At 49.3% G+C, this 23,658-nt stretch overlaps 15 protein-coding genes across 15 annotated transcripts; 7 read left to right on the top strand and 8 right to left on the bottom strand.

Annotated features, from left to right (window-relative positions):
• Positions 1 to 658: 658 nt before the first annotated feature.
• Positions 659 to 2,146, top strand: Bathy10g02190 (predicted protein; the record flags this gene model as incomplete). Its single annotated transcript, XM_007510478.1, has 1 exon — positions 659 to 2,146. The coding sequence occupies one exon, from the start codon at positions 659 to 661 to the stop codon at positions 2,144 to 2,146; it is 1,488 nt and encodes a 495-aa protein (XP_007510540.1).
• Positions 2,147 to 2,278: 132 nt separating this feature from the next.
• On the bottom strand, positions 2,279 to 3,061 carry Bathy10g02180 (predicted protein; the record flags this gene model as incomplete). Its single annotated transcript, XM_007510512.1, has 1 exon — positions 2,279 to 3,061. One exon carries the CDS (start codon positions 3,059 to 3,061, stop codon positions 2,279 to 2,281), a length of 783 nt encoding a protein of 260 aa, XP_007510574.1.
• Positions 3,062 to 3,586: 525 nt separating this feature from the next.
• On the top strand, positions 3,587 to 4,315 carry Bathy10g02170 (hypothetical protein; the record flags this gene model as incomplete). Its single annotated transcript, XM_007510562.1, has 1 exon — positions 3,587 to 4,315. The coding sequence occupies one exon, from the start codon at positions 3,587 to 3,589 to the stop codon at positions 4,313 to 4,315; it is 729 nt and encodes a 242-aa protein (XP_007510624.1).
• Positions 4,316 to 4,387: 72 nt separating this feature from the next.
• Bathy10g02160 (GCN5-related N-acetyltransferase) lies at positions 4,388 to 5,320 on the bottom strand (the record flags this gene model as incomplete). The annotated part of the gene is made up of 1 exon (XM_007510705.1): positions 4,388 to 5,320. The coding sequence occupies one exon, from the start codon at positions 5,318 to 5,320 to the stop codon at positions 4,388 to 4,390; it is 933 nt and encodes a 310-aa protein (XP_007510767.1).
• A 294-nt stretch (positions 5,321 to 5,614) lies between these two features.
• On the top strand, positions 5,615 to 5,983 carry Bathy10g02150 (predicted protein; the record flags this gene model as incomplete). Its single annotated transcript, XM_007510383.1, has 1 exon — positions 5,615 to 5,983. The coding sequence occupies one exon, from the start codon at positions 5,615 to 5,617 to the stop codon at positions 5,981 to 5,983; it is 369 nt and encodes a 122-aa protein (XP_007510445.1).
• A 158-nt stretch (positions 5,984 to 6,141) lies between these two features.
• On the bottom strand, positions 6,142 to 7,425 carry Bathy10g02140 (predicted protein; the record flags this gene model as incomplete). The annotated part of the gene is made up of 1 exon (XM_007510431.1): positions 6,142 to 7,425. The coding sequence occupies one exon, from the start codon at positions 7,423 to 7,425 to the stop codon at positions 6,142 to 6,144; it is 1,284 nt and encodes a 427-aa protein (XP_007510493.1).
• Positions 7,426 to 7,517: 92 nt separating this feature from the next.
• On the top strand, positions 7,518 to 7,742 carry Bathy10g02130 (unknown protein; the record flags this gene model as incomplete). Its single annotated transcript, XM_007510411.1, has 1 exon — positions 7,518 to 7,742. The coding sequence occupies one exon, from the start codon at positions 7,518 to 7,520 to the stop codon at positions 7,740 to 7,742; it is 225 nt and encodes a 74-aa protein (XP_007510473.1).
• An 822-nt stretch (positions 7,743 to 8,564) lies between these two features.
• Positions 8,565 to 11,090, top strand: Bathy10g02120 (hypothetical protein; the record flags this gene model as incomplete). Its single annotated transcript, XM_007510487.1, has 1 exon — positions 8,565 to 11,090. One exon carries the CDS (start codon positions 8,565 to 8,567, stop codon positions 11,088 to 11,090), a length of 2,526 nt encoding a protein of 841 aa, XP_007510549.1.
• A 110-nt stretch (positions 11,091 to 11,200) lies between these two features.
• Positions 11,201 to 12,607, bottom strand: Bathy10g02110 (unknown protein; the record flags this gene model as incomplete). The annotated part of the gene is made up of 1 exon (XM_007510566.1): positions 11,201 to 12,607. The coding sequence occupies one exon, from the start codon at positions 12,605 to 12,607 to the stop codon at positions 11,201 to 11,203; it is 1,407 nt and encodes a 468-aa protein (XP_007510628.1).
• A 189-nt stretch (positions 12,608 to 12,796) lies between these two features.
• Bathy10g02100 (unknown protein) lies at positions 12,797 to 13,432 on the bottom strand (the record flags this gene model as incomplete). The annotated part of the gene is made up of 1 exon (XM_007510409.1): positions 12,797 to 13,432. One exon carries the CDS (start codon positions 13,430 to 13,432, stop codon positions 12,797 to 12,799), a length of 636 nt encoding a protein of 211 aa, XP_007510471.1.
• A 528-nt stretch (positions 13,433 to 13,960) lies between these two features.
• Bathy10g02090 (predicted protein) lies at positions 13,961 to 15,499 on the bottom strand (the record flags this gene model as incomplete). Its single annotated transcript, XM_007510552.1, has 1 exon — positions 13,961 to 15,499. One exon carries the CDS (start codon positions 15,497 to 15,499, stop codon positions 13,961 to 13,963), a length of 1,539 nt encoding a protein of 512 aa, XP_007510614.1.
• A 379-nt stretch (positions 15,500 to 15,878) lies between these two features.
• Positions 15,879 to 17,012, bottom strand: Bathy10g02080 (unknown protein; the record flags this gene model as incomplete). The annotated part of the gene is made up of 1 exon (XM_007510476.1): positions 15,879 to 17,012. The coding sequence occupies one exon, from the start codon at positions 17,010 to 17,012 to the stop codon at positions 15,879 to 15,881; it is 1,134 nt and encodes a 377-aa protein (XP_007510538.1).
• Positions 17,013 to 17,657: 645 nt separating this feature from the next.
• Positions 17,658 to 19,292, top strand: Bathy10g02070 (unknown protein; the record flags this gene model as incomplete). The annotated part of the gene is made up of 1 exon (XM_007510644.1): positions 17,658 to 19,292. The coding sequence occupies one exon, from the start codon at positions 17,658 to 17,660 to the stop codon at positions 19,290 to 19,292; it is 1,635 nt and encodes a 544-aa protein (XP_007510706.1).
• Positions 19,293 to 19,678: 386 nt separating this feature from the next.
• Positions 19,679 to 20,314, top strand: Bathy10g02060 (unknown protein; the record flags this gene model as incomplete). The annotated part of the gene is made up of 1 exon (XM_007510758.1): positions 19,679 to 20,314. The coding sequence occupies one exon, from the start codon at positions 19,679 to 19,681 to the stop codon at positions 20,312 to 20,314; it is 636 nt and encodes a 211-aa protein (XP_007510820.1).
• An 81-nt stretch (positions 20,315 to 20,395) lies between these two features.
• On the bottom strand, positions 20,396 to 23,554 carry Bathy10g02050 (unknown protein; the record flags this gene model as incomplete). Its single annotated transcript, XM_007510499.1, has 1 exon — positions 20,396 to 23,554. One exon carries the CDS (start codon positions 23,552 to 23,554, stop codon positions 20,396 to 20,398), a length of 3,159 nt encoding a protein of 1,052 aa, XP_007510561.1.
• Between the last annotated feature and the right edge of the window lie 104 nt (positions 23,555 to 23,658).

The raw sequence follows: 23,658 nt of genomic DNA, 5'->3' as shown, positions 1-23,658 counted from the left end.
GAGGAGGAGGAAGAGGAGAGGAGGAAGAAGAGTCTTTCGCGCGCTCGTTGCCTCTTCGTTTCGCCTCCTCATTCTTACCGCGTTCTCTTCCTCTGGCTACTAATTCAAGTAACTCTGCGATGCTCTCGCACAAATCTTCGTGCGCTTTTCTCTCGTACGTGCAATCCGAACCCAGAATGAGATCCGGCGGAAACCTCTTCACGCGCTCTCGCAACGACGAACACATCGTCCCTCTCCCCCATTCGTATTTACACGATAAAACATCGTCGATGCCATTTTGCCGCGCGTTCTCCTCGCACAAACGTAAAAGAGCCTCCGTGCCGCCATCCGTCAGCGTTAAACTGCTCGTTTTCGTTTCTTTCGCCTCGTAATACTTTGCCGCGAAAATGCCTGCGTATCCCGTCCCACATCCGAGTTCTAAAACGTTCCTCGTATTGGTGTTGTAAAACGCCTCTTCCTCCTCCTCTTCCTCTTCTTGTTTGAGAAGATACTCGGCTAAAACTTTGGACGAGAGCCAGATTTTCCCACCGGTACCGTACCCAGCTGACCATCCGGGGGAATCGATGCGTATTTCATTCGATGATGATGATGAAGATGATAAACCGTTAGGGGTGTTCGTCCTGTTCCCGAGAGGATAACGAGGGAATTTCCATCGAGGATGATTATTACGAAAGGAGGAGGAGGAAAAGGGAAAGGAGGCAAAAGAGGAGCGCAGCATCCACGTATGCAATACTCTCCTTTCTTCCTCCTCTCTCTCTCTCTCTCTGTCTTTCTCTCTCGCGTGCCCGGCGGCGCGTTCAAACCGCCAACAAACTTTGGGGAAATCTTCACAAAAAGTAGAGAGAAAAGGCAGAGGAGAGTTTGCAGAGAGAGGAGGAAGAAGATGTTACCGACGACGACGAACACTGCTCGATATTCATCATCATCATCATCTTCGAGACATCGCCGTGATGCTGAAGATGATCATCGTAATCATCATCGCGGGGTTCTTCGGGGATCGACAAAAGCAGCGGCGAAAGACTCCTCCTTCTCGTCCAAATGGGAAGCGAAAATCGTCCGGTTTCTCCTCCTGTGGACGTTGGTTTTACTCGTCTCCAACCTCTCCTTCCCTTTCTCTTCTTTTAAGACGACTCAGACGACGAGAACAAGACAAAGAAGCGATACGAATAGTAATAAGACAACATCTGTGTCTCCGGAAGAAGGGAAATTTCTCGACCAAATCTCTTCGTTGTTACTCGAACAAGTGCCGATATCGCTGTCGAAACGAAGATTGCGATCGAGTTTAGAGTTCACCTGTGGAGGGTCGCACGTGGTGAAGATGCACGAGTATCGAGAGATGAAAAAGCAAAGCGGAGTGGGGTTGTTGAACGCGTTAGGGAACGAGGATTGGTTTACGGAGGGGTTGGATTTGGAAGACGCGAACGAGGACGTCGTCGCGGATGACGGAGGAACGGAGACGAAGTCGTCGTCGTCTTCCTGGGAGGAGAGTGATGACGGCGGCGATGCGCTCGGTAGTAGTAGGAGTAGTACGAGTAGCAGTAGTAGTAGTAGCGTGCAAAAAAGGAAGAAGAAAAGGTATAAATCGTGCGCGGTGGTTGGTAACTCGGGTTCCTTGCTCGAGACGCAGTTTGGTTTTGATATCGATAAGAACGAAGCGGTGATACGGTTCAACGCGGCGGTCACGCAAGGGTACGAGCAGTTTGTCGGTCAAAAGACCACGGTGCGTTTGCTCAACGCGGTCGATTATAAAGGTCCAGAAGGTACGGAAGGCGAATTGAGACTGACGACGGCGAGAGGAAGCGACGTGAAAACGTGGGTGAAAAAGCTCGAGCAAAAACCGGAAGATATTCGAAACAGAAGTTTCGTGTTGGATCCGGAGATGCTGTGCCACGCTTGGGCATGGATCGGTAAGCACGGGGAGAAACCTTCGAGCGGTTTAGTAGGGGTCGTTTTGGCGTTGAAAATGTGCGAGAAAGTAGAAATGTTTGGGTTTCAGAGCAAGAATTATTTCGGGAAGTTTTCGAGGCCGCATTATTACGACTGGGAGCGACCGCAGAAAGGAAGGGAGAAGGTGCACCCGTTCCAAAGAGAGGTGGATTTGTACCAAAACTTAGAAAAGTTCGGGTATTTGACGACGTACACGTAATAGTTTTTTATGACATAAAGTAATAGGTATGTATCATATTCTACGGTATCATACAGCGGTTCGCACGGAGCTAATAATATTATTGACTATCTAGTGCACGTTGTTGCGTCCTATTTTCTTCTCGTTCTCTCTCTAGTTTCGAGAAGAGTTCACCGCCGCTTTCGCGGCGAACGACTTGGAATCGGAGAGGTACCTACTTCTAATTTTACTCGACTTGTTATTATTGCTGCCACCTTTATTGCTCCCATCGTTTGCTCCTTCTTGCTCGTCTGCTCCGTTACACGTTTGAAAACTTAAGAATGCATTCCAACCGACGCCAATCATGTTCAAATACAATAATCTTCTGTGTAGCGGCACGTACGCAAAGTTCACGACGTTCGCCACCGGCCAAATCGCCGAGCCGTAAATCAACAAATCCGGCAGCCTCGATTCCATCCTTTCCATGTTCTCTCTGAAATTAAGTCCTTCTAACACGCCCAAATATCCCAGAAACATAGCCGTGTAAGCAGGGAATAACGTCACGTGTCCGAGCGCCACTTTCGGCAACGCGTGGTTCTGCCAATTCCCAAATAATCGCTTGACTCTACAAAACTGCACTCGGTGAAGCCACGGCAACGCGTAGTGAAACATCGGACCGTGCAACGTCAAACCAACCGTAAAGAATCGTAAAGTTCGCTCGTAATCTAATTCCTTTATCATCGCCTGCATGTTATAATATTTTGTGTTTTTGTGGTTTTCCTCTCTTTTCCCGGTAGTAGTATTGGTACCATTATCGCTCGAAGATGATGAAGAAGTAGAGGCCTCTTCGGCGGCATTCACACCACCGCTCGATGGATTGATGATTTGACACAACACGTCCCCGCACGCCATGACGCACCCAGACGTCAACGCGCTCTGCAGTATACTTCTCGTCATGCTGACTGGTCTCTGTATCCAATCCAAAACGATTGATTAAAACTCCTCTTTTCCCGGGATAATGTGTGTTGTCTAAAACACGCGCACAAAAAGCTCTCTCTCCCAAAACGTCTCTCCTTTCTCTCTCTTACTTTCTCTCTAAACTCTCTCTTTCTCTGTCTTAAAACCGGCGACGAGCCTCGCAGGCTTTCAAATGTAACGAATATATACGAGAAAAAGATACGCACAAAAACAGGCGCTTAAAACTTAAACCCTAAACATCTGTAATTGAAATTCTCAGAGAGGAATTTTCTCTGCACTCTTCTCTCTCTCTCTCTCTCTCTCTCGATGTCGTCTCTGTCGTTTTTGTCGTCGTTCGCCGCAACGAGAGCGCGTTCCTCGAAACGAGCGTCGTCGTCCTTCTCGTCCTCGTTTTTCTCTTCTTCTTCTTTTTCCTCCTATTATTCTGCAACAACATCATCATCGTTGGGAAAAATCGAACGAGGAAAACGACGGCTTAAAAAACGAGGACGAAGAACGGACGCGATGAATAACGAGAACGAGAACAAAAGAGAGGACTCAGAGTACGAGGAAGAGATTAACAAACTCTCCATCGGTGATATCGACGCGATTTTCTCCTCCGCGGCGGCGAAAGAAAACTCCGAGGACATCGAGGACGTCCTCAAGAGAGAGTTGCGCTTGAGAGCGAAAATAGACGAAGCGGAGAAAAAACTCGAAGAAGGTCGAGAAAAATTAAACGAGATGGCAACGAAGAAGAAAGAAGAGCTCGATCGGGAGATGAATTTGATGCAAGATAAGAACTCGCTGGAGTTTGGATTAATCGCGAGCGATTTAGACGCGGAGTTGAAGAAAATGGCCGAGGAGAGCGAGATCGCGAAGAAGAGAAACGAAGCGCTGAAGGAAGAGTTGAGACAGATGGCGGAGGAGTTGGCGAGAGGGACGAGCCGAGCGTCGAGGAGAGAGAAAGGGGTGAACGCCATCGACGTGGATAGGAAGAAAGAGAAACAGGTGAATCCGTTGACGAGGAAGTTAGCGGACGAGGAAGCGATGAACACGGACGAGAAGATGAAGAAGACGTTGGCGGAGACGCAACGAGGCGCGACGTTTTTTTTGCTAAAGCTGTTGTTAGGGATCGTCGTGATTTTTGAACTGGCGAGAGGTGAGTTTGCGGTCAGTTCTGCGCTGGCTGCCGCGCTCGCGCTGGTCTTTTACCAGAGCGAAGCGGAGAAGGCGAACGAAGGGCCCTCGGAATAAAGAGAGAGTTTTGCGGGGAGATGTATATTATTTTATTTAAATCGCGTTTCTTATATTTTACAAATGCTACTTTTATTGAATGCTAAAGTTAACCGACTGAAACCGATTCATCGCCTGCAACGCTGGATTAAATTGCATGGCGATGACTTCCTCTTCGTTTTTCCGAAACCCAATTCTTTTGTACATATTTTCAGCCTCGGCGACCGCGCAGAGATTCACAACCATCCCGGGAGCGGTTTCTTTCGCCTTTGCAATCATCCTCTCGACGATAGCGGTCCCAATCCCTTTCCCTTGGTACGGCGGTGCGACAACTAAATCCCAAACCGTCCCCACAAACGCGGCGTCGCTGGTCATTCTCGCGAAACCAATAACCTCTCTCCTCGTTTCCACGCTAGTCGACTCCACCGAGTTATTGTTTACATCCAAAGCTCGCGTCTCGTATTCCACGTCCACCTCCGCGAAGCAACACAGATAACTCTTCTCCAACGCCAAGTACAGCTTATCGTTCGGTCGTCGACTGAAATTCACCGAGACGAATATATCGTTCAGAGCGTCTAAATCGCACTCCAAATCTTGTTGTTTTCCTTTCTCGACCAAGCGATAGGTAATCCCGAGAGACTCGTGTAAAAAATCTCTGCTCTTTCCCTCTTTGTTCTCTTCTTTGTCTTCTTCGACGTTTTTCTTAACCAATGTCGTTTCCAAATCTTCCATTCTCTTTGTTTGCGCGTACAATCGCGCGTCTCTCGCTCCAATCACCCCGTCTTGCAATTCCACGTTCACATCGTCGTCAACTATCACGTTGTTTTTCGCATTCGTGTTCCTCTTTTTCCTCCTCCTCCGTTTCTTCCAAGAGGAGGAGGAAATCTTCTTCTCCTCTCGCGTTCTCTCGTGAATGTGCGTCGGATTCGTCCTCCCGTCGTGATTTTTTCCCAACGAAAACAAAATCACCGAAGAAGAGGATGAAGACAAAGAAGAAGACAAAGAAGAAGAAGCGGAACAAAACATCTCTCTCTCTTCTCTCTCTCTCTCGCTCTTGACTCTCCACCTCTCTCTTTCGCGCTTCTCCCTCGACGACACCAAGAACAACACAACAGAGACGAAAGAATTAATTAAGTTTTTTTTGTTCCTTTTTTCTCTCTTCCTGTGCTCGTCGACACAACATTTTTATTTAGGGTATTAAACCCTACCTTGCGTCTGGCCCTGGTTTCCTTCGTTTCTTTTGCCCCAAAACACGTAAAGAGAGAGACAGAGAGAGAGAGATTAGAGAGGTTTAGCAGAGAACAAAGAGAGACGAAGAAGATGTCCTCCTTTTTGTTAAAAGTCTTCGCCGGTCCACTCTCCGCCATGTCCAATTACTACCGACGAACCGTCGGGTACGAACTCTCCAAGTACGGTTTACGCTACGACGATTTGCTCGACGAGACGCAAAATTTAGACGTCCAAGAGGCGTTAGATCGCCTGCCGAAAGAGGAACGAGAGATGCGAACGCAACGGTTAAAACGAGCCATGGATTTAAGCATGAAACATATTTACTTGGATAAAGAGACGATGGAGAAACAAACGCCGTTCGACCACTACTTGTCGCCGGTTTTGGCGGAAGTGGAGGCGGAGAAAAGCGAGAAAGTTGCGCTGGGATCGGACGTGTCGTACAACAGACAGATACCGTGATGGGAGAGATAAAAAAGCAAACGACGACGATATGCGAGAGGACTTCTTTTCATCTCATCGTTATTATAAAACAGTTTAAATACCAACACTCCTCCTCCTCCTCCTCCTACTACTACTACTATTACTGCGATGATGACAATGCTCATACTTACATTTATTTAATCTTCCGCGACGAAGGCTTTTTGCTCGTAGTACGCCTTCTCGCTCGCCATTTTCCGTTTTTGTCTCTCTTCGAACAGCGCTCTGTTTGCTTGCACTCTTTTCGCGATGGTGAGTTTCTTCCTCGAGAAGACTCTTTCTTTCACCGAGAGGATTTGGACGCCGTTCTTTTCGCAGACGTTTCGATCGCGCTCGGTGACGGCGTCGTCGTCTTCAAAGACGACCGCGGTCACGTTGAATGTTTTACAAATGTCATCGGTAAGTCGTGCCGGCGCGCCAACGACGACATCGTCGCAGTGTCTGCACGCGATGGCAGACATGGCGCGTTCGGATTGGTTGAGCATCGGCGGCGGTTGGTTCGTTTTGTCGCGCGTTAAATACTCGTCCGCGATAACCGCGCAGACGACTTTATCCGCTACGAACGAGCACTCTTCCAGGAGTTCCACGTGACCGGCGTTGAACACGTCGAACGCACCGACGACGTAACAACACGTCGTTTCTTCGTTTTTCTCGTTCTTCCTTTGCTTCTTATCTGTCTTCCTTTTCTCGGTCTCCTCGTGCATCTTGGACGTTTTACTGTACGAAACTTTCGCCGCGAACTGCGCTATCCTCGACGCCGTCGTACAAAATCTCGCCTCGTGTCTCTCGTTTTTCTCGCTCCTTTTACCTCCACTGCTCTCATCACCCGCGCTTTTACTCGTCGTGTTCTCGCTCGCATCCGCGTACTCCAACAACCTGGCCACCAAATCCGTCGTCGACACCCCTTCCGTCCTCTTGATCTCGCGATATTTCCCCAACGCTTTCGGTATCGCGTACGCGTCCGTCCCGTCCGGCAAATAACACGGGTCGTCCCCGTGCACGATGCAATCGATCCCATACTTCTCCGAAAATAACTCCTCCACAAACTCCCTGGTCAACTCGTACGGCACGTTCGCGATTATATCGTCCACCCACTTCACCGCTCGCACGCACTTCACCCTTTCCTGCTCCGGTAACACCGGTGGGCCTTTGCACCGCAAAATCTCCTCGTCCGAGACCAGACCGACGATTAATTCGACTTCTTCTGCTCCCTCCACATATCCTCCTTCTTTTCCTCCTGTTGATGCGAAAGAGGCAATCGCTCTCGCCTGTCGCAGCGCGTTCGCGTGGCCGAAATGCATCAAGTCGAAACAGCCATCCATGTACACTCTGAAGACTTTTCTCGTCTTCTTTAATGTCTTCTTAGCGCGGAGAAGCGCGACCGCACCGACGAGCAAAAACGAGGACGATACAAATGGGATCATGTTCTGTGCTCTCTCGAGTGTCTTAGTATTATTACGCAGAGTTTATGTATAATATATGCGCGCGTGTAACGTGCGCTTTACAGTGGAGAGAAATGGCTTCACTCTTAACATGTAGGGGAAAACTCTACTTTGATGCGATGATGAAACGCGCGAAGAATACGACAAAGAAGAAGGGACGAGAGGAAGACGAACTCGTGTTCAAAGGAACCGTCGAGCCGTTTTACTCGTCGGCGCATCCGGTGACCCCTGCGGTACTCTCATCGTTGTTCTTCGTTTCGTTTCGTAACCCACTGCGCGTTCAGATACCATTCGTGTGATGCGTGTGACTCTCTCTCTCTAACTCTCTGACGCTCTCTCTCTGACTCTCTCGTCAAAAACAGGAAGCGTACGGCTTCGCCGGCATCGTTTTGTCCACCGTCCTCTTCCTCTTCCACCTGTTTCTTCTCTTTTCTCCGAATCCAGAAGTGCAAAAGGAACGACAGTTGACAAAGACCAAATCCGAATACGGTGACGATACGCTCGTCCGGTTTATACTGTTCTCGAAACATTACGCCAAAGCGATCCCTCTGTGGATGAGTTTAGCGGTGTGTATGTACGTGATTGTAATCGAATGTTTAAGCCGCGTGAAAGTGCTTTCGTTGGACGACGGGCGGTTGTTCACGTACCGCGGAGCGGCGTCTCGCGCCTCCTCCTCGAACGTACTCCGACGAAGACGACGAAGAAGGAAAGCGGGCGAAAAGGAGGAGGGGGAGGAAAAGGAGACGAAAAGAGGAGGAGGTGGCGGAGGAGGGTTTATCGGCGAGAGCGTGGACGTGAGAGCGTGGAACGAAGCTTTGTTTCGTCGTCGTCCTTCGTGATCTCGGACAGGACGGCGAACGTACTAGAGAATAGCAAGTGTTTTAGGAACCAAAATGAGGCCGTTAGACGGCACAAATTTCTCGCGTTAAAGTTCTTTGCAGAAAGAAAGAGAGAAAGCGTTTCCTCTCCTTTATCCTTCTCTCTCTTTCCCTCTCGGTCGTGTGCGTATATATTTAATTAATACGCCGCGTTAAGGGCATCGCATTCATCGTCCTCCGCGAGCGCTTCTTTTAAAGTGTTTTCCTCCGCGCATTTTTAGATACGTTTCCCCGAACATCAGGATGACCTTTGACGAGAACGACGGCGCTTTGACGAGCGCTGCGCCACCAAAAGTAGCCGCACTCTTGACGTTTACGAACGTGCACACGACCACGAGTACGAATACGACCAACGCGTTCTCTAAACGCGGAGGAGAAGAAGACTTGATCGATGATGAAATCGAACGCGTTTTGAACGCGAGAGGGGTGAAACGGTCGAGCTTTTTTGAAATCGAGAAAAATGGTGCAGAAGAAAACATCGAAGAAGACGTCGCACTCGGCGCGATGATGAAAACGCACGTCCGCGCGATGATTTCTCACGCCTTGCTCGTCTCCGAAGACGCGACGATCGTGATATCTGGAGACGATTTTGAGATGACTTTAAAACAGTTCGCGCGCGCGATATCGTGGGCGAGCGAAATCGTGTTCGAGAAAGAGTTAAGCCGGGTGCCGAAGAGCGCGTTTACGTTGAAAGCGACGTGCGCGGCAATCGGGATGAAGGAGAAGGCGACGTTGGTGGACGTGGTTGCGATGCGAACGGTGGGAGGGTTAGGGGCGAGTTCTTCGGAAGATGAGCGGAAGGGCGCGAAGTTGGAGCGGACGGAACTGGTGAATAAGGAAGACGCGAGGGATATCGTGAAGTATTTGCCGAGAGGCGACGACCGGGCGGTTGGTTTTTGTTTTTATTTAAAAGTTGGCGAGAATAGACCGGTTGGAAAGTTACGGTTGATTGCGTTACCACCAGTCGCGCCGAAAGCGTCGGTGTTTGCCACGTCGACGAGCGAGGAGGTGCTGAAAAGACAGGCGTCGGTGTCGAGAATTTCAGCCGTCGCGAGCGCGTTGAGAGAGTACGGAGGAATGGACGCAAAGTCGCAACAGCAGCAACAACAGCAAAGTGACGTGTTGGCGAGACGTTGGCGCAAGAATCCAGCGACGAGATTGTTGCACGCGATGCTCGTGGACGATGCGGATGAAGGCGAGAGTAGTGGTGGTAGTAATAGCGGGAACTACGTCTTTCAGAAATATTTCCGAAGCGCGTGTATCATCAACGGGTCGACGCCGTTTGGAGGAACACAAATCGCCAACATGGCTGCGGCGACAGCCATTTTACCGCCACCGCCACCGTCGGTGAAGAAAATAGTACACATCCAACAACAAAATCACGAGAAACAGAGGTCGAAAAAGATATTAGAGTTGGAAACGCGAGGCAAGGTGGCGGTAAACGTGCCGCCGCCGCCGCCGCCGATGATGACGGCTCAAAAAGTTGAAACAGAACGTTTAGAAAACAAGTTGGGTGGGCGTAATAATTCTGTGCGTATAGCGACGACATCGACGCCGAACGCTTCACCGTTACCGTTTCAGTTTAACGAAGACAACGAGGATGACATGCCGCCGACGCCACAAAATTTGAATTTTCACACGCCTCAGATGGCGTTTCACTCCGACGAACAAAGACAACAACAACAACAACAACAACAACAAAATACACAACGAAAAAAGAGAACGCCGCTCGCGGACATATCGGTCACGATACCTTCCCCGCCCGTAGTAAACGCATCAAACGACAACGACTATTACGCCGCCATCATTGGCGAGTTGAAATTAAATCTGGAACAAGAACGCAAACGTACCGTGGAGGCGGAAGAACGAGCGATGAAATCATCTGAAGCCGAATCGATTTGGCTTTCGCGCATGTCCGCGGCACGGCATGAAGACGATAAGCGACGCGACGAACTCGAGATGTTGCGTCAATTGCACGCCGAAATGCAAGCGAGAGCGAAAGATGCCGAGGAGAAGGCAAATGTCATCGAAGAGCGGTGTAAAGACTACCGAAAGTTATCGGCGGAGTTGGAAGCCGAGTGTTCGCGTTTGCGAACCTCTGCGCAAAACGCGGAATCTTTAGCGAATGGGTTCGAGCAAGAGTTACAAGGTAAAACGAAAGCGTTGGAAGCGGAAGCTGCGGAACTCAATCGCGTTATCGAGAAGTTTACATCTACGGAAGAGGAATGCACAAAGGCGAGAGCGCTTTCGCGTCTGTTACAAACGCAATTGGACCAAACGAATCGAAAGTTTGACGACGTATCTGCAAAGTTAGAAGACTCGGAAAAGAGGGAAGATATTCTGAAGCGAAAGTTAAAAACCGTGGAAGACGACCGCGACTCGTTTCGAGCGAAAGCCGAAGACGCGGAAACGGCTTTACAACCGACGAAACTCCTTGCACAGAAGCAACTTGATGAGATCAAATCGCGCGAAGCTGACCGAGACGTTGCATACGCTGCCGCCGATTTCGCGAGACGCACTAACGCGAGCGTATCCGCGCAACGCGATAAACTGCTAGCTGAAAATGCGTTGTTAAGAGAAAAGTTGGCCGTGACTGAAGCGGCCGCAAAATCGGCGCTTTCCGGGATTGATTTCGCGAACGGCGCGAGTATGGGTTTTGGTTCTACCGAGGATAAATCACAGCAGTCGATGAACTCTGCGCAACTCAATTACGAATCGCCAAGTTGGTTGCACGAATATGCCGCGTTTTCAAGGGTCGGGACGGCGTAACGTAGGATGGATGTATATGCTTTTATATTTTACAACTCTACTTTTGTGTGCGTCTCTCTCTCTCTCTCTCTCTCTCTTTCCAATTGCACAGCTTTGATGGCACGTAATTATCACTCCTCCTCTTCACTTTCCTCCTCTTCATCACTATCATCGGTGGCGGTCAAATGATATGCCGCGCGAGGACAGTTCATACAACAGCGAAATCGTTCGGGTATCGGACCATCACTACATCCGCGGTCGATCAACGCTTTCGCAAACTCTTCGTGTCCTTCCTGTCTGGCAATTATTGGAGCCACTGGGTGCCAGTTCCAGTTATTCTCGGCACAAATTTTTTCGTTCCTCCACCAGTCGACGAGTTCCATCCTCCCAATGACACATAAACCTACCCAAACGCTGTCGAAGATACGACCCGTGTTTGCGTAAATTTCAGGATCGAAGAATCTTTCGAAGAACTTTTTCAGGGTAGTTACTGAAGAAAACTCGTGAATGAACCAGACACCGTGATCAGGGGTCATCACTCGAGAGTCTGGGAACGTGCCGTTTCGATGCGAGGACACTTGCCATCCGGTTCCTTTCAAACCTGTCAACATTGTTTTCGTCGCCAAACACGCGAATTTCACGTCTGTCGGATTCAGGAATGACACGACTTTCGCGAGCAAATCTTTGTTCTCCTCTTTCTCAAACAAATCCATAAGTGGACTCGGTCCTTCTTGAAGCTTCTCCAGAGTCAAATCCTCAAACTCGTACGTATTAAACGATCGTTTCACTCTCTCGTAACACTTCTTCGAGCTCAACGCAAATCGCTTCAAATCGCCGGTGGTTAACCGCCAAATTATTTCATTCTCGAAAAGATCTGGTATCTCCAACAATAACGTCGCCAACGTCGTCGGTGGTCCAATTGTTGCCCTTACTTCTTCTCTCACGCAACTGTCTGCGTCGAAATCGGCGCAAACAAAATCGGCACCGTCTCGCACGTCATTTTTTGACACGTCGTGAATGCGAATCTTGTACGGCAAAGCGCACCCATCCGAGATATCAAAACCCGGGGGTCGAGTCCAGTGTTCCACTATCGTTCCAGTCTCCCACATATTACTCGTTGGATCTGAAAACGAAACCACTCTCGCTTGCACCCGTTGGCCAACCTCAAATCTCAACTTTGGTCTCCTCTTGCTTTTGTAGCACCCCGTGTTTTCCAAGCGACAGCTTTCGTTCGTGTCGTCACGGATGAGATAAAATTTATACCCGAGCAAAGCGCGAAACTCCTCGTCAACTTCCGCCTTATACGGATGCACGACCTCGCAATTCACGTTGTTACATTTCACGTGCACGCCAACGACTCGCCCGGTGATTTGATGCTCCTCCTCGAAGTTGCCACCGACGAAACAAGAAAACTCCAAACGTTCTCCAACCTCGAATCGCAAAAACGGTCGTCGCCTCGTTTGCAACAAAGAAGCCTCTTTCTTACCGTTCGCACCACCCAAACGCAACGGGTCGAAGCCCCTGTTCTTCTTCGTCATCGAGGCACCTTTTCTTTCTCGATATTTCTTCTTCTTCCTTCGCTCTCCTTCTTCTCTCTTCGCCGTTTGCGCGGACGGAAGGAAAAAAAGAGAGAGAGAGAGAGATGAGATCGTTTGTGAATGTCGCATGTGTGTTTGTGTTTGACCGAACGCTAAGCGAGAGATTTGAGCGTTTTTTGTCTCTTTTTTTTATTCGTACAACTGCACAAAAAAACTCTCGTATCTTTCGTGTGTCTCTCCGTATCGCATGCATTTACTGACGCCTTCGCCGATGCAGGGGCTCTTCTCCCAAACGGGACAACAACCGCGAACTTCTCCGTTGTGTTTGAGGCAAAGGAGGGCGGTCGCGCAATCGTCGTCGTTTCTTTCACGAGGAGGAGGAGGTAAACGAGGGGGAGGGAGAATTGATTCAAAAATTGTTGCGTCCAAATGCGTCTTTTCCCCGAGAACTGTGAAGGCGTCCAACAAAAGCGGCGGTTTATTTGGCGGTGAATCAGATGCGCATTTGACGACGACGAGACAGAGAAGAAGCAGAGCTTTATTTGTGACGACGAAAGCGTCGGTGGATAACGCGGAATCGATCGCGCGTAAAGTGTCTCGAACGGCAGCGGCGTGCAAAACGTTAGGCCGATGGGGGTTTTGGGGGCAGTTGATTCTCTTCACCGTCGCCGCGGTGGTGGTGGTGTTTTCGTTTTTGTTTAAAGGGTTCACGAAAGCCACGGACGCGGGGTTGTATTTTATCTTGTTCGGGATCATGGCTGGGTTTTTTACCACGTTTTGGTCGCTCGGGTTAGTTCGATTGGGCGACCGGTTGAAGGCGTCCATCGCGGATCTCGAATTGGTGCCGCCGAGAGCGGAGGTGGTGAAAGCGTTGACGACTGGGTTGACGGTGAATTTGGTTGGGTTAGGCGCCACGATTGTTGGTTTACAAGCGACGACGGGGTTGTTATTCGCGAAGACGTTGACGATCGCGGCGACTGGGCCATTCGCGCAAAATGCCAATCCGGTGTTGGCGTTGGATATTTTCTTGGTTCAAGCGGCGAGCAACGCGATGTTGGCGCACTGGTTGGGGATGAGTATATCGTTGTGGTTGTTGAGAACGGTGAATTTACCGAGTCCACCCGCGCCGAAAGGGGAGAAGTAAGTGTGCATCAGTCGAAAGGTACATGATTTTAAACGAAGATGATGTGCTTCTTTTTAATATATTTTTGTTACAATTTCTCGCTTTTTATTTATATCTTGTTTTCTACAGAGAGACTTAAAGTGTACGCATATACCCGCCGCGCAACGACGGATGATGCTCACTTACTATTGTGATTATTATTATCTGTTGGTGGTATATATGCTCTATATCTAGTACGTGCTCAACCACGGATGTTTCAGCAACTCCTCTGCGGTAGCGCGGTTTTTCGGGTCGAAATCCAACATCGGCTTCAAAAACGCCGTCAGTTCCATCGCCTCGTCCTCGTTTAATCGATACTTTTCCACTAAAACGCGGTCTAACGTCCAAAACTTCAAGTTTTTAATGTTCCTCAATTCGCACGAGCGGTTAAAGAAATCTTTCGACCGTTTTCCACCGAGAGCGATTTTCTTCGGCATCTTCTTCCCGGCGAGTTCCATCATGAGCGCTAAATGATCGTCGTCGCGTTCGTGCGTTTCTCCACTTCGAGGGTCAAACAAGACGTCACCGGTGACGAGTTCAAAAATGACGCACGCTAACGACCATATATCGCACGCGGCACCGTATTTAGTGCCCAAAATAACCTCCGGCGATCGGTATTGTCGCGTCTGAATGTCCGAGGTGAATTGCTTGTACGTCCAACAGGCGTTACCTAAATCCACGATTTTCACATCTAAGTTATCCAGTTCTTCTGGAGAGAGAGTGAAACGCGGTGGTTTTCCACCTCCCACAGACTTTTTCTGCTCTTGTTCTCCTCTCGCGATATCGTCTTCATCTTTGTTACTCGCGCCGCTGTTATTTGGCATGTTCATGTTTCCTAAATCCTTCGTCATCTGCTCCATCTTCGTCGGCGTCGTCCCCGGCGGCGTCGCCTGGCCAACCGCCGCGACGCTCGACGAAGACCGACTTCTCTTCGACATCTTCGGCGGTAAAAACTTCGTTAAAAGGACATTCTCTGGCTTCAAATCCGTGTGTATGATTTCCCTCTCGCGATGCAAATAATCCAACCCTTTCAAAATACCAATCGCGATTCTCCTCACGCCTGGAATTGGAATACCTAAATAATCGTACCGTTTAATCAGCGTCAACAAATTATCGCCCAGACGTTCAAACACCATGCACACGTGCGTCCCGTTCTCACCTATGTGCTCGAACGAATCCACCAACTGTACCACGTGTTTCGCGTTCTCGCTGTATTCATTCTTCCTCGTAGCGTCATCGTCCTCGTTTTCTTTCCTTTGTCCGCTCGCAATCTGCTTCAATATCTCAATCTCGTCCCTCGCCGCTTCCAAGTAATGCGACGCCGACTTTTGTATCTTCAACGCGTACGTGTGTTTATTATTCTCCTCTTCAAACTTAATCTCTTTTTCTTTTTCTTCTTCTTTCGTCGTCCGTTTTAAATCGTTCACTATCCACACCGTGCTAAAGTGCCCCCAGCCTAATTTCCGCTCGATTCGGTATCGATTCTCGTGAAAGCAATCCCCGATGGAAACGCGGTGGTACCCGCCTTTTTTATACTCGTCCTCGCCTTCGCGATCGTCGTCGTCGTCGTCGTCTGAATCGTCGTCCTCGTCTCTGGACGACGTTCCTCGCGGGGACGAGGACGAAGACAAAGAGGGAGAGGAAAAGTCGTCGTTTTTGGAATTCCGCTGACGAATTGGTGAACCGTCGCCGGTTTCGTCGTCACGTTTTGTCGGTTCAGGGGAGACCATTTTGTAGTTCGTTTTCTCTGCCCCGCGACGAGACGCAAACGAGAGCGTAAACAACACGTGCTCTCGAATTTCGCGCTCTTGAAAGGATGAAAAGGAGGAATGCGACGGTGCGTTAACGCGCGTTTACTGCTACTAAATGTACACCAAGAATGGAGGAAAAAAGTGCGGAAAATTGAGGAAAAATAAGACTTTTGAGAAAAGGAGTAACGTCTTCTTGAAAAGCGAGAGTTTTTATTATAGGCCAGGATGATTACACATTCTCTGTTTCCAAGGCAGAACGGACTCTCTGATGAGAGTGCGTTTGTTTATACCGCGCAGTTTATGTGTGTGTATATATATGCTACGCTCGAGCGAGCGCTCTCTCTCTCTCTCTCTCTCTCTAAACTACAATCCTACTCCGAACGAATTCGCGCGCGACCAGAGGGCCGAGAACGTAACAGATTCTCTCCAACCAGTTGATGATCTTCGCGTTGAAATGTTTTCCTTTAACGCCCCCGCTATTATAATCATCGCTATTATTCCTCCTTCCTCTTCTAAAATGCGGCGGCTCAAACGCATTGGTTTTTCGACGAAACGGTCGAAAATCAGGCACGCCGAACGCGTTCATGGACGCGTGTAAACTCCACGCGCCGGCGAGGCCGGCTTTGCACCGCCAGAATATGGTACCAGCGAGCGCGCCGAACGCAGTCGTGTAGATGCACTGGAACAAAACGAATCGCGAGGCTTTCGCAGAGCCGTAGACTTTTTTCAGCGCGAAATAGTGGTTGATGTGCGCGAAACCGAAGAAAAGCGGACTGACGTACACCGCGCTCCTCGTCGAGACGGCGGCGCTGCCGCTCGTCGTCCTAGTTCCCTCATCAAAGCCGGTACCGAGGAGGACGGTGAGCAACAAGCCGCGGAAGACGAACTCCTCGAAGAACGGCGCGAGGAGTACATCTCGAATCGGAACGAGCCGGCCGTATCGTTCCGCGTTTTCGCGGTGGTGTCCGAATAAGAATCGAAACATACCGTCGATAATTTTAAGGTTGTGCTCGTTGTTCTCATCCTCGTTCTCATCGTAATCATCATCACCTGACCGCTGATGCATCATCGCGGATGATCGAAAGACCGCGCACACCACCGGTCCGAGATACACTAAACCCGTCACCGCGAGACCAAAGAAGAGGTCCGTCGTCACATCCATCGCGACACCAAGAATACCAAACATTTTCGACGAGCTGATGAGAAAGTTCTTCTTCGTTTCCCCACCCGTGCACACCATCACGAACACCTCCTCAAAAGACATCGTCTCTCTCAACCACCACAAAACGAGGAGAAATCCAAGCAAACACGCGCACAGTTGCATCAAAAATCGCGTTTGAATCACACGACTGTCGTTCCTATTCGTTTCTTCTTTCGGGAAACGAGGACTCCGAGGTTTCCTCCCGAACGAGAACGAGGGGAGAAAAAAGAGGAAGCACAAGTACTGGAGGGTGATGCAAACGCAGAGCAGCCAAGAGCGAAAGACAACCATCGTCGTCCTCGTCCTCCTCCTCCTCGCAAAGTTCTCGTTCTTTTGACGACTTTATAAAGACGACGACGCTTTTTACACTCTTTGTGTTTCTCACCCTCTTAAAAGTATGATTCGTTTTTCTAAAAAATGGGTCGACAGACTTCTGTCGACAAGTAGGTAAAATGCATCTGATTTCTGCTCGCTCATAACGCGTGTATTCCCCTAAAGAGTTTAAAAATGTCTAAGACACTCAGTTCTGCAAATACTTTCCAAACACTTTTGAAGAACATCTCATCAGACAACAAACATCTGCTTCTCATCACGCAGAGCACATAAAATTGAAGAAGAAATACAGATAGAATATCACCCGTGTGTTCACTTTTGCGAGTGCACAGAAGAGGAACAGTTGTTTTTTTGCTCAATTTTTCTTCTAAAACACTAAAACACAGACTTTCCTAGTACCAGGTACTTTTGAAGAACATCTCAGAGAGAACAAACATCTGCTTCACATCACACAGAGCACATAAAATTGAAGATAATACAGATATATCATTAACTGTGTTCACTTTTGCGAGTGCACAGAAGAGGAACAAAAAAGTTGTTTTTTGCTCGCGACACGCGAGCGACAAAAATTTTCAAAAATCTCATCAGATTTTTAGCGCAGAAATGGTCGAACAACACAGACGACGACGGAGGAGCGACGTCGAAAATAGAATCGATGAGAACAACAACAACGGCGCGCATCGAAACGTACGAAAACGGAGAGATTTGGTGTGCACGATCGCGCACGCGAAAACGTTTTCGCAAGTCCTCTCTGGAATCCAGTTGACGCCGACGAAACGTGGCGGGCAAAAAGTGAAAGCGTGGATCTCGAATCGAGGGATCGGGTTTATCACTTTAGACCAATCGAAGAGCTTAAAAGCGACGGCGATTTTTCGGAGAGGGACGTTCGAGAGGTTTCGAGTTGGGTTCGGGCGCGGTAGGAATCAGGAGGAGGAGGAAGATGAGGAGGAGGAAGATGAGGAAAACGAGGAAAACGAGGACGACGAGGCGGATGACGGAGACGACGAAGAGCAGAGAAGGGGTCGTGGCGGAGGAGGAGGAGAGTCGACGGGGGAAAGAAGCGACGGTCGTCCTCGAGCAGCGCGGAATAATCACGCGAATAACGGAAACGAACCGCCGGAGGAAGAAGAGATTAAAAAGTACATAGGGATGTCTTTAGACGCGTTCGTGGACGTATTGGAGATGTTCGCGAACAGGTCGAACGGCAACGCTCTCCTCGGGGAGGATTGCGCCGGCGGCCAGACGGTATCGCTTTCGTACCCGGATAGGCACGGGCGAGTGGCGTTGGAATCGAACTCGGTGAGAGAGACGACGGTGATTGGAGGAGGAGGTGGGAGTGAGAATCAGAGAGGTTTGAGGCCGTTGCGGCAGACGACGTACGCGGACGTGGCGACCGAGGCGAACGTGTTTGGAGAAGACGAAGATGAAATGAATAACGAGGACGACGAAGACCGCGACGAGTTTTTAAGGATCGGGAGAGCGCTCGTGACGTTCGTGTTACCGACGACGAGATGGAAGGAAATCATCGAAGATTTAGAGTGGGCGAACGCAAACGTGTCTTTGATAGCGACGAGAGATTCGTTGGCGTTCGTTTCTGAATCGAGCGACATTGGAAGCGTCAAAGTCGACGTCGATTTATCCTCTCTGGTCGAGTATTCCTTTCGCGAAGCGTCTTCTCGAGGAGGAGACGGAGGAGGAGGAGGAGGAGGAGGAGGAGGAGGAGGAGAAGGAGAGGGACAGACATCGAACAAAAGAAAACAAAAGTGGACGTACAAGCAAGAATTTTTGAAGCGATCAACGATGGTTCCAACGCATAGCGGCGCCGTTATCGCAACCGCGGGAGGAACGAATAACACGTTCGGACAATACCGTCAAACGCAAACGCAAGGTGGTGGAGGCCCCGGAGGCTTCCATCTACCTCACCATCGCGTGGAAACCGACGAAGCGTACAAGGCGACGACAAAAATTTCCGTCGGCGAAACCGGCGTTCTTAAAGTCGCGCACATGCTCCGTCTCCGCGCGTTACTTGGTCATCACCAAAGCAACGCGTTTGGCGACACCAACGCCACCACGGCGGACCGAAACGACGGAGTTAGAAACTCGCTCCGCGGCGGCGGCGGCGCGTCCACGTGCAACGTCCCGGTTACGTTCGTCATGGCCCCCTCGGTCGTCGGAGACGACCACGACGACGACCGCATGGGTTCGGACGAAGAGCACGAAGAATACGACGCGGAATAATAAGGAATATAATGGAATACTAAATAAGGAACATAATGCCGCAATTCAGCAGAGAGTGGTGAGAGAGACAACAAACAAAACGACAGAGAAAAACATGTACTAATACTACTCACAACAGAGCAAAAAACAACACGCACGGAATTGAAAATTTTTTCTTGAATTTGCCACTTTTAAAATTCGTTCTTTCCGTTTAATTAAATACAAAAGTGGTGCACAGCATAACATCTCTCTGTTGAGGAGGGAAAGAGGGAGTTTGGAGAGAGAGAGAGAGTACCACCAAACGCGCGTTGTTCTTATTCGTCTTTCCGGAGGACATTATATACGTTCGTTTCGCGGTTGATACGTCCTCCACGCACGTGGCGAGAAAAAGATTGAAAAACACTCAAATGAAGTTTGAATTGGACGATTCGAAGAAGGAATCCATCGCCTTCCACGCGCTCCAGTTCGCGAAGAAAGCACCCACCGCAGCTCAGATAAACGAACTGGACGAACAAAGCGCGACAGATTCCGGGCAATTTCTGCGAGAACTTTCGGAAATTTCGCCACAATCAGTCGCGAATCCGTCGATATGCGATGGCATTTTCGTCTGTTCGAACGTGTTGGAAGATGCGAACGCGTCGAGTTCTCGGAAAACGCACGCGTTTGCGTTACTGGCGAACATGTTTACGGACGAGGAAGTTCTGCGTCGAACGCATTTACACGAGAATAAGAAATTAGCGAAAATAACCATCGAACATTTGTTCTCGTTGGATGTGAAGGTCGATCGACCGTGTTTGACGCAAGTCGCTCGCTTACTCGTCGCCGCGGGACAAAAGTGCAAAAGTTTGGGGTACCAGTGGGGCGAACTCGGCGACGAAAACGACGAGGTGTGGTGGCTCGAGTTGTTGTACGACGAAGACGTACAACAGAGGCTGAAAAGCATTAAAGAGTTAGGAGAGCGGAGTAGTTCCGTGGACGAATTGTGCGGTTTGATCGGAGATATCGAGTTGTTAACCGTAAACAGTCCGGCCGCGACGATGTAAAAATAGTTATTTTAGTCGCGTCTAGTCGCGAATTCCTTACGTACGTGTTGTATTTTCAAATATTTTTAACGATAATGATCATCAAAATGCCATCTCACGAGAGAGCGCGAGGACAGTTATCCATGGAAGTTGCGCTATTACGCACAAGATGGCGAACGTGTACCCTTTTCGTTCCTGTTGAGTCGTGTGCGCGCGTATCTGTTTGCGTAGGATTTGTTGGTTGTCGCGTTCGTACCTATCGTATTCTTTCGAAAACGTAGCCGTCTTGGCGTTCAAACGAAACACGCCTCGCAAGGCGTCTCGTTTTGCGACGTAGTTTGCTCGCCAGAAGATTTTCCCGAGCGCGTTGACAAATGGTTTTCTCGTCGCGTTCACGCTGAAGAATATAAACAGAGAGAAGAAGACGTTCGAGAAAGTTTGGTGAAGAAAGGTTTCGGTTTCGCACGCGGCGAGTTTTGAACGGAAGCGAAGAGGCGTTTCTCTCACTCCTAAACAGTGCGCGGCGTTTGTGTTGGAGAGACACGGCGCTTGCACACGCGCTGAATCGATGTATATGCTTTCGTCGGTTATGAAGTAAGAACTGTTCGTGTCATCAAAGAAAGTCTCGATCGACTCGAGCGTTTCGTTGAGAGCGCTTCGCGCTAAAATCTCCTGGTTTTGATAATACGCAAAGTCGGAAGAAGAAGAAGAAGAAGTCGTATTTTTACCCAACTCTCGCAAGATTGCATGTTCAGGCGCACACGTATCGAACGCTTTTTTGTCTTTCATGCTCACCAATCTATACGATGTCTCGATGACATCCGCTTCCGCCAAAAGCGCCTCGAACTCGCTTCTCGCCGTAGCGGCGTGTGTCCGTATCGCGCTTGCCTTCATGGAAACCAACTGTTTCCTTTGAAATTCACCAGTCGCGTTCGGCGTCACGTGGATGTAATCTCGAGCGCTATTGTATGCATTCCTCGCAAGGAAAGACGACGTGGATTGGAAATCTTCCGACTCATTCGAATTGAGAATATCGTCTGAGAATGTCTTTCTGGAACATTTTTGCGAGTGCGATTGAAGCATTGGATAATACGCTGACCAAACGATAGTCGCGACGAAGAATACCACGGCAAACTTAACGATTGCCGCGTGCACGGGGTCACCAAAAAATGCTGCCACTCTTTCTAAAGTGCTCACTTTCTTCGTGTCGTTGTCTCCTCTTTTGTAGCGCTCCGCTTTTCCGTACTCGCTGAAGTCTCGACGGCGACCATCTTCTACAACGAGACATGAAGAGTCTGTAACCGTTCTCTTTTGCGCGGACGACGCTACGAGCATCGGCTCGAGAATAAACGCGTCCGAGTGCCAGTGTTGCGCGAGTACTTGTACTGTTCGAATAACTCTGTACGCCACGTCTGCGTGTACGACGGCGTCTTTCGCCCTCTTCAGATTTTGGAACGCGTTACGTAGCGTCGCTCCTGGCGCTTTAAATCCGAGCGGCGCGAATATGTTGAAATTTAAATCGGTATTATCGTGTTCAGCAGATGACACGAGCTCTTCAAATCTTGACGTATTTGTCATTCGTTCGGATGCAGATGTGAAATTGACCTTTGAAGAGCTGGTTGCAAGATTTTGCTCATCAAGCCGTTTCGAAAGCGCCGCGGTGTCGCGATCAAACGCGCTTTTTCTCGTTTCACTCAGCTGTAACTCCGATTGTATGTACTCGTCCAACGCTTTGCTGTTGTTTCCTCCGTCGCTCAATAAAGGAGGATTGTAGTCATCGAACGCGGAAACATTTTTGAACCGCTCCGCGAGATTTCCGGTTGTCGAGATAAACGTCGCGTTGACTTGTTCGGCGAGTTCCTTGGACGTTTTCGAAACCATGCTACTCGACTGCGCGGTAAAGTTTGAGACGAGAAGTTCCGTGTCCATTCGAGCTTTGTCCATCATTTGTTTTGTTCGTTCGTTCAGTCCTTGCAACTCGGTCGATGAAAATGTGATGTCGTTCAACTGTACGGATCCAAACGACGGCGTCGTTTCGAACAATTCAAGATCTATCCCTGGATTCAAAAGAAGTTTAGCCTCCTCTAGGAAAGGTTGGACCGTGGAATCGTACCACTTAAAAAACTCCCCGATTTCTTCCATTTCCTCGTCGTAAACAGCTTTGATAACGTCCACTTTACTTCTCGTTGACGCGGCGACTTCTCGGTACATGTCATTCGCTGCGCTCGCGGTTTCCAAGAGAAGTTGAGAGGTCTCTTCCATCGACGCAGACGCTTTTGAGGCAAATGAATCAGTCATATTGGAAATGTTTGCAAAGGATGCATTCATATAGACATCAATGGAACCCATAGAAACCGCGGTGAGCTCCGGCATTACAAATCGGGTCGTCTGCAAAAAGTCTGCAGTTTTATTCGCCATGTACGATTGGTCGTATTCTCGTCTCTCTTCTAGTACATGCAAAACGTTCTTCACCGATAACTCTGCCGAGGTTGCGTACCTTCCATTTGCACTCTCTAAATCGCTCGCGAGCTGCTCAGTCTCCTCTGCGTTTATGCCAAGTCTTCGGTTTATGACGTTTCCTAAAGTCGCGTCGTCGTGCGCGCCAAAATTACCTTCCTCGGTAAGAGAGGAGGGAACACACATCCTCGCGTTCAACACCGCATTTACCGCATCCACGTACACTTTATCCACATCGATAGTGTTATCATCATCGAGTTTATTCTTAGCATAAAAAAGCTTCTGCGAACGCAACGTCGCCGCCAACATTTCCATCTCTCTCTCGGCTTCCCCCGTCGCGTTCGCCAACCGATCGACCGCGTCATCGTTCTCTCTTCTCGCCGTTCGCGCGCGCTCCTCTTCTCTCTCAATCTCACGCGCCAACGTCTTCTCGCACCCTCGGTAAGTTCTCTCCACGCATCTCTCGTGTCGTACTTTCTGCTCGTGCGCTTCTCTCGCCAACCGCTCCCACGCGAACGCGACTCGATCGAAAGACGACGAGATATCATCCGTCCTCGCCTTCAAAGATGTCAAAGTCGTCGAATATTTTGCGACCGTTTCGCACACCGATAACGACCCGAACCACAAAAGAATCACGGAAACGATCGATAAGGAGAGTTTCGCTTTCGCCGAGCGCGTTCGCTCTTCTTTATCGACGATGGCCTTGTTCTTCTTTTCTTCTTCTTCTTCTTCCTCGAAGTCTTTTACGTCGTCGTCCTCCTCGTCTTTATTTTTGGTCAACAACAAAGAAGGCGTTTTGAACATTTTCTCTCTCTCTCTCTCTCGAAAAGGAGAAACAAAAAGAAGTTGCAGTCTCCCGGCGGCAGCGCTACTACTACTACTACTCTCCGCCAAAGAGTTTCATAAAA

The sequence above is a fragment of the Bathycoccus prasinos genome, assembly GCF_002220235.1.
Source record: "Bathycoccus prasinos genomic : Chromosome_10".
Lineage (NCBI taxonomy): Eukaryota > Viridiplantae > Chlorophyta > Mamiellophyceae > Mamiellales > Bathycoccaceae > Bathycoccus > Bathycoccus prasinos.
This window is presented reverse-complemented; position numbering and strand designations above follow the sequence as displayed.